This window comes from Mastigoproctus giganteus, chromosome 11 (genome assembly GCF_048544385.1).
Source record: "Mastigoproctus giganteus isolate SK-2022 chromosome 11, ASM4854438v1, whole genome shotgun sequence".
NCBI classification, from domain to species: domain Eukaryota; kingdom Metazoa; phylum Arthropoda; class Arachnida; order Uropygi; family Thelyphonidae; genus Mastigoproctus; species Mastigoproctus giganteus.
In genome coordinates this window covers 816584-829928 of record NC_143585.1, presented here as the reverse complement: position 1 = coordinate 829928, position 13345 = coordinate 816584, and the positions used below count along the sequence as shown (strand labels likewise).

The 13345-nt window shown below is 38.8% G+C and overlaps 1 protein-coding gene across 1 annotated transcript in view; it reads right to left on the bottom strand.

The window, feature by feature from the left end:
- Positions 1–13345, bottom strand: part of LOC150077635 (radial spoke head 14 homolog) — a 172958-nt gene that overhangs the window by 153517 nt on the left and 6096 nt on the right. The window contains exon 2 of the mRNA XM_090385039.1: positions 6115–6220. Within this exon, the coding sequence (XP_090241165.1) occupies positions 6115–6220 (106 nt within the window). The remainder of the gene's footprint in view (positions 1–6114; positions 6221–13345) is intronic.

Here is a 13345-nt window from a genome sequence, read left to right as displayed (position 1 = left end):
TAGGCAGAAGGGCTGAGAAATGGCAATTTAAGTTTAACATTGACAAATGAAAAGTGTTGCATATAGGTAGCAGTAATCCCAGAGTAACGTACTAACTGTGGTACTACACTCAGGGTAGTGGAAAATGAAAAAGACTGTAGAGCAAACACATTGTTTTATCATTCACTGCAAAAACATGATACTGCAATTCCCAATCTTCATTGAATACTCTCTTTTCTTCTTTTAATGCTCTTTTCTTATTTCTTGACATACTCAGGTTACCAGTAAAAATTAAAAATGAAATACACAGATTAATTGAAGATTCAGTTTCAAAGGAAACAAGCACTGAAAACAGATGGCACTGGGGAGAATGGCTAGAATGTCACTGATACTGAGAGCAGTCAGGAAGATGACTGCTCTCAGTATCAGTGAGAGCAGTCAGGAAGATGAGTCATCGCTGACAAGAAAGGCAATGTTGCCAAATGAAGTTCTGTTTCAAATGGAAGTGATGCCACATCATCTAAATGGGAAACAATAATATTCTGCAAAGATTAGTGTTTCAGAATAAATGCTTTATTTTGTATTTACTCTAATATATAATTCATTATTATTTTCCTTAACTAGAAAAGGCAATGCATACATTTACTTTAACTTGAAAGAGGGCGCTGACTCTCTTTAGAAAATACAGCTGTGAGTTACAGGCTCCGAAAAAAACGATAAGTGGTTGCTTTTTATTTACATAATTGTTATTTTATATTGTACTTAATACGTAGTCTTATAGTTCTAATTACGCTGGTTATTTTTATTTTAATTTATATAAACAGTTTTTGTAGATATACGTAATACTTTATAAAACTGTTAGTTCGTTCGAATATTGCAGGCATTGTTTTTTGTATATAGTGATAGGGAATTCAAATTTTTAATTGAGGTAGCTAGGTAGCTCTAACGTATAATTATAGAAACAGTAATACGCTTCACTGTTTCTATTAGATTTAATTTAATTTATTGACCTTATTAATTTAAAATATCATGCCCCAAACTAGAGCAGCAAAGCAACGGGCACAAAGTGGCAGGTGTGCTGTGACTTGGGGGAGAACTGAGGGGGGGCGATTCTCCAACGCATCACAGCCTAAAAAAATGTGCAACTTGTGAAATGTTTGCCGAACTATCTGGAACAGAACATGATATTGCCATGGGGGATGTCTTTGTGTGTGCGCACGATGTAAGGAGTGTAAGGAAATCAGGCGACAACTCAGCGTTCTTATGGGCCTATATGAGAGTTTGAAGGACAGGGTGGATGCCCTCGAAAGATCTAAATTGAGGGGCCCATCAGGCTCTCAGCTGCCCACATCAACGCCAGAGCTTGCACTTGGTCATCACGCAACACAGTGGCAACCCCCAAGGCAGATTGCGCTGGTCCCAAAGGAACTAGTAGTTGTTGGTGACTCTATTGTCAGGGAAACGGGGAACATCCTTTGTAAAAAGGATAGGTGGAACAGGACCAGGGTATGTCTGCCAGGGGCAAAGGTTGATGACGTTGTAGAGCAGATATCATCTTTTAGGGGCACAAAAGGTGATATAGTTGTACACGTTGGCCCTAATGATATTAAGAGTAAGAGACCGGCAGAATTACTTAACAAGTACAGGTCACTGATGAAAAAAAGCCGTGAATTAGGGTTGAATTTGAAAGTGTCTGCAATTCTGCCCAGACACGACAGGAGGGAGTATATGATGAGAGCCTTGTCGATCAATTCGGCCCTGGAAAGATTGTGCAAGGCTCAAGGGATAGAATTTTTTTCAGCCTGGACTGTACTTGTTAACAGGAGAGACTGCTTCTACAGGGATGGGATACACTTAAATAGAAAGGGTGCAAGAATATTTGCTGATGCTATCGAGGCAGTGTTAAGGTGGGTTGGAAAACTGATAGCTTGGGGGATACAAGGACTAATAGTTTAACAGTAGACGTAGGCAGAGGTGAAGGTGATTCTTGCACAACTTCTATTAGAATAAGTAGCGACCTGCAGTGAGGGGTGTTGGGGGTTTCAGGGATGGATGGCAGTCATCGTGAAACAGGTGGGTATATGGGATGTGTTAGAGTAATTAAGAATAAGAATAGGTGCATGTATACTTGCATGTATACCAATGCTAGAAGTATAGTAAATAAATTTGATGAATTTGTAGTGTTGGTCAAGACATCAAAGGCGGATATTGTTGGGATATCAGAGACGTGGTGTCACACAGATATAAGGAATGCCGAACTGGAATTTGGGGAGTACAATGTGTACAGAAAGGATAGACTGGATAGGAAGGGAGGAGGTGTCATGCTGTTAATAAAGAAAAACATAAAATCAAAAGAAGTGCATCCAGTTGATATAGATGAACAGTGCACTGTTGAGTCAGTTTGGTGTGACATAAGCACTGCGAAAGCAAAAATAAGAGTAGGAGTGTGTTATAGGCCTAATGACTTGAATGGGTACAATGAACAATTGTACAGAGAAATAGAGTGGGCTAGTAAATCGGAATGTCTTATAATGGGGGATTTTAACTTCCCAGATATTGACTGGAACTTGTGGGTTGGGCACTCACACACTAGTCAGACTTTTGTGGATTTATTGGATGATTGTTTTCTGCAGCAGCATGTTCGAGAGGCAACCAGAGAAAGTAATACTCTTGATCTGGTTATCAGCAGTGATCGTTCATGTATTAGGAATTTGCAGATAAAAGAACCACTAGGTAGCAGTGATCAGAGTGTACTGACGTGGGATTTACTTAAAGATTTAATTACCATCAGGGGTAAAGGAAAAGGTTTTTGCTTCCATAAAGGCGAGTACAGTGGTCTCCGACAGTTTTTAAATTCTGTACAGTGGGATCAACTGACGATGTTACCAACAGTAAATTCTAAGTGGGAAGCATTCAAGGAATTAATCGTGGAAGCTACTAAAAGTTTCATACCTATTAAGAAATATTGTTCAAGGTTTAGGCCTAAATGGTTGTCAAATGAACTAATGAGACTCGTAGCAGAGAAGAAAAATGCATGGGATGCATATAAATTATCAAGCGACTCAGAAGCCTATGGCAGATATAAGTTAATCTGTAATCAGGTCACAAAGGTGGTTCGGCAGGCGAAGGCAGATTACGAGAAATCCTTGGCAAAAGTTGCTAAGAAAAACAGCAAGGATTTCTTTACTTATATAAACTCTAAAAGGAAGGGGATGAATCTGATTGGTCCACTTGACATCGATGGTTCGACTGTTGATGATCCTGCTCAGATAGCAAACAAACTGAATGATTATTTTGCATCTACATTCACACGTGAGGAATTAATAAGGTTTGAAAATGGCAGAAGGTTATCAAATTGTAGCAAGATACTTAATGATTTTGTAATAACTGAGAGCAAAGTGGAAGAGAAATTGTTGAAGTTAAACGTAAGAAAAGCACCTGGGGTGGATGGGATCTATTCAGTTATATTAAAGGAGGTGGCAAAGCAACTAAGCAAACCCTTAGCCATAATTATGAGAGCATCCTTGGACTCAGGGGAGGTTCCCACGGACTGGAGATGTGCAAATGTATCCCCAATTCACAAAGGGGGATCGAAGGGTGACACGAGTAATTACAGACCAGTTAGTTTAACTTCTGTTCCGGGTAAAATAATGGAGTCACTGGTTAAAGATGCACAGGATCATCTAGACAAGACAGTAGCAATAATTCAGACACAGCATGGGTTTGTTAAGGGAAAGTCTTGTCTGACAAATTTGATAGGATATTATGATGTGGTTACAAAGGAACTGGATGCGAAAAATAATTTTGATATCATATATTTGGATTTCAGGAAAGCTTTCGACACTGTTGCGCATGGAAGACTATTGTACAAATTGGAGCAGAATGGTATTAAGGGCAAGTTGCTACAATGGATAAAAGGATGGTTAAGTGCTAGAAGACAGAGGGTGGTAATCAATGGGTGCTGCTCTTCTTGGACTAATGTTATTAGCGGAGTCCCACAGGGTTCGGTGTTAGGTCCACTGTTGTTTTGTATATTTAACAATGATATTGATGAAGGTATATCAGGCTTAATGTCAAAGTTTGCAGATGATACAAAGGTTGGCAGGGTTGTTAATGACAGTAATGGCAGTGTGCTACTGCAACAGGATCTAGATAATTTGGGCATATGGGCTAAGAAGTGGCAACTGAAGTTTAACCTTGACAAATGCAAAGTACTACATATGGGTAGAAGTAACCCCAGAGAAACGTACCGTGTGGTACTACACCTAAGGTGGTAGAAAATGAAAAAGACCTGGGAGTAATTGTGCAGGCAAGATATGAAGTTTTCTGAGCAATGCAGACAGGCTGCCAGGGCAGGTCATGGGGTTTTGTCAATGATATATAGGAATTTTGCTAGCAGGGAAAAGGAGGTGATTATCCCTCTGTATAAGGCAATGGTCAGGCCACGGCTTGAGTACTGCGTACAGGTCTGGAGGTCTCATTTTAGGAAGGATGTAGATTTACTTGAGCGTGTACAGAGAAGGGCAACAAGATTGGTGAGGGGAATGAAGGGATCCTCTTACCAAGAGAGGCTTAAGTTCTAGTCTCCAGCGCAGGTGCCTAGTCTCCAGCCACTGCAAATTGCAGTGGCTGGAGACTAGGCACCTGCGCGGTGATCTGATTGAGGTATATAAGACCTTGAATGGTTTGAGCACGCTGAATTCTGATGGGATCCTTCTACTTGTTCAGATTACGAATCTAAGGGGGCATAAATTCAAATTAAGAAAGGACAGATGTAGAACAGATGTGCGGAAATTTGCCTTTAGCCAGCGGGTGGTTAATTGCTGGAACAAACTTCCATCTGTCGTTGTGGAAGTTGATAGGCTGAATAAATTTAAGGAGGAACTGGACAGGCTTTGGAGGATTTGGAGGGAATGGTGTGATTTTTTTTTTTTTGGCTGATGCTGCATAAGCTCATACATTTGCTTTCTTGTATCACATGCCACTACTACTACATTACAGTTCTTTCTTAAGAAGCTCTCAGGCCTGTGACATGAATCAATGGGTGGTTGCCAGTTCACCAATTACCGAGTTGCCATTGCTAGGCCACTTGTTAACTACACAGTTATCCATATTAATAATTTTACCGCTTCACTTTGTTTTGTCCTCTGTTGATCTATCCAATATTTTTATGCCTTTTATGTTTCGATAATATGGATAACGATATATAAAAAAGAGGATAGATAAAATTTATGTTAAAAATATTTGAGTTTGGTGTTATGTCATGAAATAAAAGGCAAATTTTGCATTTGAGAGAAATAGACAAAAGGCCACAGGTTCCCCAAGCCTGGTTTAAGGCTTTAAATGGATTAAGCAAGCTCAATGTTGATAGGATCCTTCCTCTTGCTCAAACTATACACAAAGGGGGTGCAAATTCAAACTGAGAAAGGACAGTGCAGAATAGATATGAAGAAGTTCGCGCTCAGATGATTGATTGCTGGAACACACTTTCAACTTTTTTGTTGTTGTTCTGATAATCCATGTTCATATATTGTTAAAGTATCACTGGTGAGCTGAACAGATGTTTTGTATTTACTTCACAGTAGAGAGTACCTCTCAGGGTGAAAATATGTTAACATACTTAAGAGGGATTTGTAATGTGAAGGGGGAGGGAGGGAGGGAGGGAGAGAGAGAGAGAGAGAGAGAGATTTGATAATATTTAAAAAAAAAAGATTCCCGATTTCACATTTAAATAAAATTGATAATTTTGTTAATGTAAATGAACACAAATTTCCTTTCAAGTGGAAAAATCATTTCCTGCTCTTGAAATGATTTTGGACAATAAAAGCCACAGTGAAAGAAATATAGTTTTCACTACATTACTGTTTAATGTTACAAAGATTATAAAATGATACTTATTCTAAAACTTTTCATTTGCTAGTTTCTTACTTTACAATCTGAATACAAAGAAACTAATTCAATTAATAAATAAATATGTAATAATCGTATTATAATAAAGGAACGTAAAAACAATATTGTATATAACAGCATTTTGACGCATATTTTCATTTACACTTTTGCATATTTGCACCAACACTTTGCCTAAATTTTAGTATATTATCTATGTTTAATCATTATGAATGAACTAAGTCTTACCAATATATGATTGGCATCCCATATTCAGAGGCTTGAAGACATGGTCTCGAAAGGCATTTGCAGCTCTTCTACATAATGAAACATCTTCATCTTGCAACTGCCGTCTCTGCTCCAAAAAAATAAACAAAGAGAAACCAAAATATCATTTATTTCAAATGTTAACCTAACTATTACCATATTTCACTAATCCTAGGAGGTGCCTGCACAGCCAGGTGGGCAGGAGCAGCAGTGCGTAGCACATGCTTCTTTATTAGACCAGGGTTCGAGCCCATGACCGCCAAATATGGAGAATGCGGAAAGGTCAGGGAATGACCACCGCATATCCCGGGAGCAATATGGCCTTAGTTGCTAATGCTCCTAAAAACCAAAATAACAACAACAACTAATCCTGGATAAAAAATGCTTTTTTACAAGTAATGATCACAGACAAGTCAAATAGTTTCTGATCTGGCATGATGTCCTTTACTCAATTTGGCCAGAACTGGACATAAATTCTCTTGCTCCAATAACAAGAAATGCAATAGTAATTTTCTGATTTGTTCAGTGAAAAACAGTGTTGCCAGTCCTTGTGTGTAGGGGGGGGGGGATAATCATGTGCCCCAAATCCAAACAAGAACAACCCTTCAGAATTCCATGCTATCCTTTTTACAATATAAATTCTTGCAATTTTACTCTCCCCCTCCCAAACTCAAGAATCAGCCCTGCATGAGGTGGTAATTAATTATATTCAACATTAAGTTAATGCAGATGCATCACTTCTATACACAGAAAATTAACTGAAGTTATTATAATGTTTTTATTACATCTCATATTACAAACACTTTCATGAGTTGCCTATTTATTTTATATTTTGAATAAGTAATTCTTTCCTAAGAAACACTGCTATTTATTCTCAGGATACTACCACCCAGACAGCATCTAACAACATTTCTTCACAAATCAGCACTATCTCTATATTCTGCATTCATATTTCTAAGCTGGATTTAGTTTTTTTCCAATATTTCAGGGTCAATAAGTGTTTCTAATTTAATATAATTTTTTTAAATTTTATTTTATGTTATTTTATGCTTAATTATGTGAAGATAATATACAGTTTGAGATGGGAGATGGATATTATACATGATTGTTTTCCATGCTACATTTTTATAATGACCATGCTTAGACAACGTGAAATTAAGATAGCTTGTTTAGTCATTAACTAATCACTATACAGTAAGTAATATTTCAGAAAGCTTGCAGGAACCCATGTTGCCAGCCTCCTGCTTGCTGAATGCCTCAATTCTGACTGTACATTCTGCTGAATGCTCAGAGAATGAACAGTTGGAATTGAAATAGTAGGCAATCAGGGGACTGGTAAAAGCTTATATGGTCTGAGGATGGTTTCTGGCAAGGTTCCCAAAATGTTACCTTAATGTATAGTGATTTAGTTAATAGCTAAAACTATCTTGATATTATGTGAAAGAAGAGCAGTCACTATAGAAATCTAGAATTAAGAGTAAGAGATCTGCAGATTTATTCTCAGGTGGTAGATGGCTTTCATCAACCGGTGAAATACCACCACTTTGCTTATTGGAGGCTTGAAGTGGTGAAACACATGTTTAGTCTCTAGAGCAAAGTTTCCAGCATCCCCCTCCCCCATACTTTTCCTTCAACCCATGCACGGTACTAAGTACTATAGGTTTTGATACCTTTCATGTTTGGGGTTTTCATAAAAAAAAAAAAAACTCAACAAATACATGTCAATGTTGAAAAAAAGTTGCGAGTTAGGGTTGAATGTGAAAGTGTCTGCAATTCTGCCCAGACACAATAGGAGGGAGTATATGATGAGAGCCTTGTCGATCAATTCGGCCCTGGAGAGATTGTGCTCAAGGGGTAGAATTATTTTTAACCTGGTGTTTGTGCTTATTGACAGGAGAGACTGCTTCTACAGGGATGGGGTACACTTAAATAGAAGTGATGCAAGAATATTTGCTGATGCTATTGAGGCAGTGTTAGGTGGGTCAGAAAACTGCTAGCTTGTGGGGATACACAGACTAAAAGGTTAACAGTGGCCACAGGCAGAGGCAAAAGTGATTCTTGCACTGCTTCTCTTAGAATGAGCAGCAGTCTGGAAAGCAAGGTAATGGAGATTTCCAGGACTGCTGTGAGTCACAGTGGAACAAGTAAATACATGGGCTGTGTTAGGGTAACTAAGAGTAGGAACAGGTTCATTGTACACTTGCATGTACACCAATACTAGACATAAAATTAATAAATTTGATGAGCTTGAAGTGCTAGTCAAGACATCAAAGGCAGATATTGTTGGGATATCCAAGATGTGGTATCACACAGATATAAGCATTGCAGAATTGGAATTTGGTGGTACAATATGTACAGGAAGGGAGGATGGGTTATGCTGTTAGTTAAGAAACACAAAATCTAAGGAAGAGCATCCAATTGATTTTGGTGGACAATGCAGTGTTGAGTCTGTTTGGTGTGAAATAAGCACTGGGAAAGGGAAAATTAGAGTAGATGTGAGTTATAGGCCTAATGAATCTGATGAATATAATGAGTAATTGTGCAGAGAAATAGAGTGGGCCAGTAAATCAGAATGTCTTATAATGGGAGATTTTAACTTTCCAGATATTGATTGGAACTTGTTGGTTGGTCACTCGCACAGTAGCAAGACTTTTGTGGATTTATTGGATGACTGTTTTCTACAGCAACATGTTCAAGAGGCAACCAGAGGGAGTAATACTCTTGATCTGATTATCAGCAGTGATTATTCATGCATTAATAATTTGCAGATAAAGGAACCCCTGGGTGACAGTGATCAAATTTATTGATGTGGGAATTACTTAAAGATGTAACTATTATCAAGGCTAAAGGGAAGGGGTTTTTCTTTCGTACAGGTGATTACCGAGGTCTCAGATAGTTTTTAAATTCTGTACAGTGGGATCAACCAACATTGAATTCTAAATGGGAAGCCTTTAAGGCCTTAATTTTGTAGACTACTAGGCTTTTCATTCCAACTAAGAAATATTGTTCAAGGTTTAGGTCTAAATGGATGTCAGATGAATTAACGAGGCTCGTGGCAGAGAAGAGAAATGTATGGTATGCACATAAAGTATCAGGTGACACAGAAGCTTATGGCAGGTATAAACTAGTCTGTATTCAAGTCACAAAAGAGGTTAGGCAGGCGAAGACAGATTACGAGAAATCTTTGGAAAAGGATGCAAAGAAAAACAGCAAAGAGTTCTTTACTTATGTAAACTATAAAAGGAAAGGGATGAATTAGATTGGACCACTTAACATAGATGGGTTGACTATTGATGATCATGCTCAGGTAGCTGATAAACTGAATGAGTATTTTGCATCTACATTCACACATGAGGAGTTAATCAATGAGAGGAGTGCCAGAATATTATTATAACGGTAACAAGGAGCTAAGTGATTTTGTAAAAAATGAGAGCAAAGTGAAGGAGAATTTGTTGAAGTTAAAAAAAAAAAAAGGAAGGCACCTGGGGTGGACAGGATCTATCCAGTTATGTTAAAAGAGGCAGCAAAGGAAGCCATAATTATGAGAACTTCCTTGGACTCAGGGGGGAGGTCCCCATGGACTGGAGGTATGAAATGTATCACCAAATCACAAAGGGGTTCAAAAGGCGACACAAATAACTACAGACCTGTTAGTTTAACTTGCGTTCCGGGGAAAATAACAGAATCCCTGATTAAAGAAGCATTGCCGGATCATCTAGACAATTCTGCGGTAATAGTTATGACATGGCATGGGTTTGTTAAAGGGAAGTCTTGTTTGACCAATTTGATTGGATACTATGATGTGGTCACAAAGGAACTGAATGCCAAAAATAATTTTGATATCATATACTTGGATTTCTTGGAAAGCTTTTGATACTGTTGCACATGGAAGCCTGTTGTACAAATTGGAGAGGTATAGCATTAAGGCTAAGTTGCTACAATGGATAAATGGATGGTTGAGTGGGAAACGACACAGAGTGGTAATCAATGGACACTGTTCTTCGTGGACAAATGTCATTAGTGGAGTTCCCCAGGGTTCGGTGTTGAGCCCATTGCTGTTTTGTATATTTATCAATGATATTGATGAAGGTATATTAGGTTTAATGTCCAAGTTTGCAGATGATACAAATGTTGGCAGGGTTGTTAACGACAATATGCTACTCCAAAGGGATCTAGATAAGTTGGGAAAATGGGCTGAGAAGTGGCAACTGAAGTTTAACATTGACAAATGCAAAGTACTGCATATGAGTAGCAATAACCAAAGAGAAACGTACCAACTATGTGGTACTACACTCAGGGAAGTAGAAAGTGAAAACTAGCTGGGGGTAATTGTGCAGACAAATATGAAGTTCACTGAGCAGTGCATACGGGCGGCCAGGGCAGGTCATGGAGTTTTGTCAATGATATATAGGAATTTTGTTAGCCCGGACAGGGAGGTGATTATCCCGTTACATAAGACACTGGTCAGGCCACACCTAGAGTACTGTGTACAGATCTAAAGGCCTCATTTTAGAAAGGCTGTAGAGTTGCTAGAACGAGTACAAAGAAGAGCAACAAGACTGGTGACAGGAACAATGAGGTGCTCTTACCAAGAAAGGCTTAAGTTCTTTAAATTGCAGCACCTGGAGAGTAGGCACCTGCGATGTGATCTGACTGAGGTGTATAAGGCCTTGAATGGGTTGAGCAAGCTGAATGCTGATGTGATTCTTCCTCCTGCTCAGACTAAGAATCTGAGGGGGCTCAGTTTCAAACTGAGGAAAGATAGTTGTAGTATAGATGTGTGGAAATTTGCCTTTAGCCAGCAGCAGGTGGAACAGGCTTCCATCTTTTGTTGTGGAAGTTAATAGCCTAAATAAATTTAAGGGTGAGCTGGACAGGCATTTGGAACGAAAGGAGGGTTGAAATTCGAGGGTTTTTTTTTTTTTTTTTGGCTGATGCTGCATGCTCGCTTTCTTGCATTGTATGCCTCTACTGATGCTAATATATCTCTATAAGAACTTGAGCATCCAATTCTGAATATTTTTCACTAGACTTTTGTCTTGTTGGCCAACAATGCTATGTGGATTCTAAAAATAGAATAATATTGAAAAGCCAAAGTTTTGGATTTGTCAATATTTTAAAATTTTAATTTTGAACATAAACATAATATAATTATAACCTCAGCCTGAAGGATGGGGAAGGGGAATAGTAGTAGTAGTAATGGCAAACGATACATGAAAGCAAGCTCATATAGCATGAGCCAAAAAAAATACACTACACAGTTTACCATTGGTACCCTCCAAGAATTTGACTAGTTCTTCCTTGAATTTATTAAATACATCCACTTCTACAACAACAGATGGAAGCCTGTTCCAACAATCAACTAACTGCTGGCTGAAAGAAACTTTAGCACATCTATCCTTTAAATTGAATTTATGCCTCCCCCTCATGTGTGTAGTAGTCACAGCAAGTTGAAGAATGCCATTAACATTCAGCTTAATCCATTCAAGGCTTTAAATACCTCAATCACATCTCCCTGCAGGTGCCTAGTCTCGAAAACACTGCAATTTGCAGAACTAAAGACTTTTTTTAGGAGCACCCTTTTGCTCCATTCACTAGTTTGGTTGCCCTTCTCTGCACCCATTGGAGCAGATCTACATCCTTCCTAAAGTGAAGCCTCCAGATCTGAATACAACATTCAAGATGTGGCCTAATCATGGCCTTATACAAAGGGATAATCACCTCCTTATCCCTGCTACTGAAGTTTCTATTGTCAGGGAAGCGGGGAACATGCTTTGTAAAAAGGATAGGTGGAATAGGACCAGGGTATGTCTGCCAGGGGCAAAGGTTGATGACGTTGTAGAGCGGATATCATCTTTTAAGGGCACAAAAGGTGATATAGTTGTACACGTTAGCACTAATGATATTAAGAGTAGGAGACCAGCGGAATTACTTAGCAAGTACAGGTCACTGTTGAAAAAAAAGCCGTGAATTAGGGTTGAATTTGAAAGTGTCTGCAATTCTGCCCAGACACGATAGGAGGGAGTATATGATGAGAGCCTTGTCGATCAATTCGGCCCTGGAGGGATTGTGCAAGGCTCAAGGGGTAGAATTTTTTTCAACCTGGACTGTACTTGTTAACAGGAGAGATTGCTTCTACAGGGATGGGATACACTTTTACTCTATTAGTCCTTGTATCCCTCCAATCTAGCAGTTTTCCGACCCACCTAACACTGCCTCGATAACATCAGCAAACATTCTTGCACCCTTTCTATTTAAGTGTATCCCATCCCTGCAGAAGCAGTCTCTCCTGTTAACAAGTACAGACCAGGCTGAAAAAAATTCTACCCCTCGAGCCTTGCACAATCCTTCCAGGGCCGAATTGATTGACAGGGCTCTCATCATATACTCCCTCCTATCGTGTCTGGTCAGAATTGCAGACACTTTCAAATTCAACCCTAATTCACGGCTTTTTTTCAACAGTGACGTGTACTTTTTAAGTAATTCCGCCGGTCTCCTACTCTTAATATCATTAGTGCCAACGTGTATAACTATATCACCTTTTGTGCCCTTAAAAGATGATATCCGCTCTACAATGTCATCAACCTTTGCCCCTGGCAGACACGGATGGATGTGCGGAAATTTGCCTTTAGCTAGGGTGTAGTTGGTTGGTGGAACAGACTTCCATCCCTCGTTGTGGAAGTTGATAGCCTAAATAAATTTAAGGCTCAGCTGGACAGGTATTTCGAAGGAACGGAGGGGTGAAGTGGAAGGGTTGTTTTTTTTTTTTTTTGGCTGATGCTGCATAAGCTTGCTTTCTTGCATCATATGACTACTAATGCTAATTTATTTATTTTTTTTTTTTATTAGAAATAGAGGATGTGTACACTATAGGCAGGACCTGTTAAATAAAAATATTCATTGCATTGCATTGTTCTTCACAAAATTTCATATAACTCAGTTGACTGTATATTTAGATTTAAAAAGCTGGTGGTGGTGCTGCAGTTCTGCAGTGCCTACGAGCCACCCCTAACAATTATTTATTATTATTATTATTATTAGCCATATGGTGCAAGAAAGCCTGAGGTTTATACTGCACCAATAATATTGATGAAGGAATACCAGGCTTAATGTCCAAGTTTGAAGACGATAAGAAGGTTGGCAGTGTTGTTAATGACAGTACCCTACTGCAACAGGATTTGAAAAAGTTCAGCAAATGGGCTGAGAAGTGGCA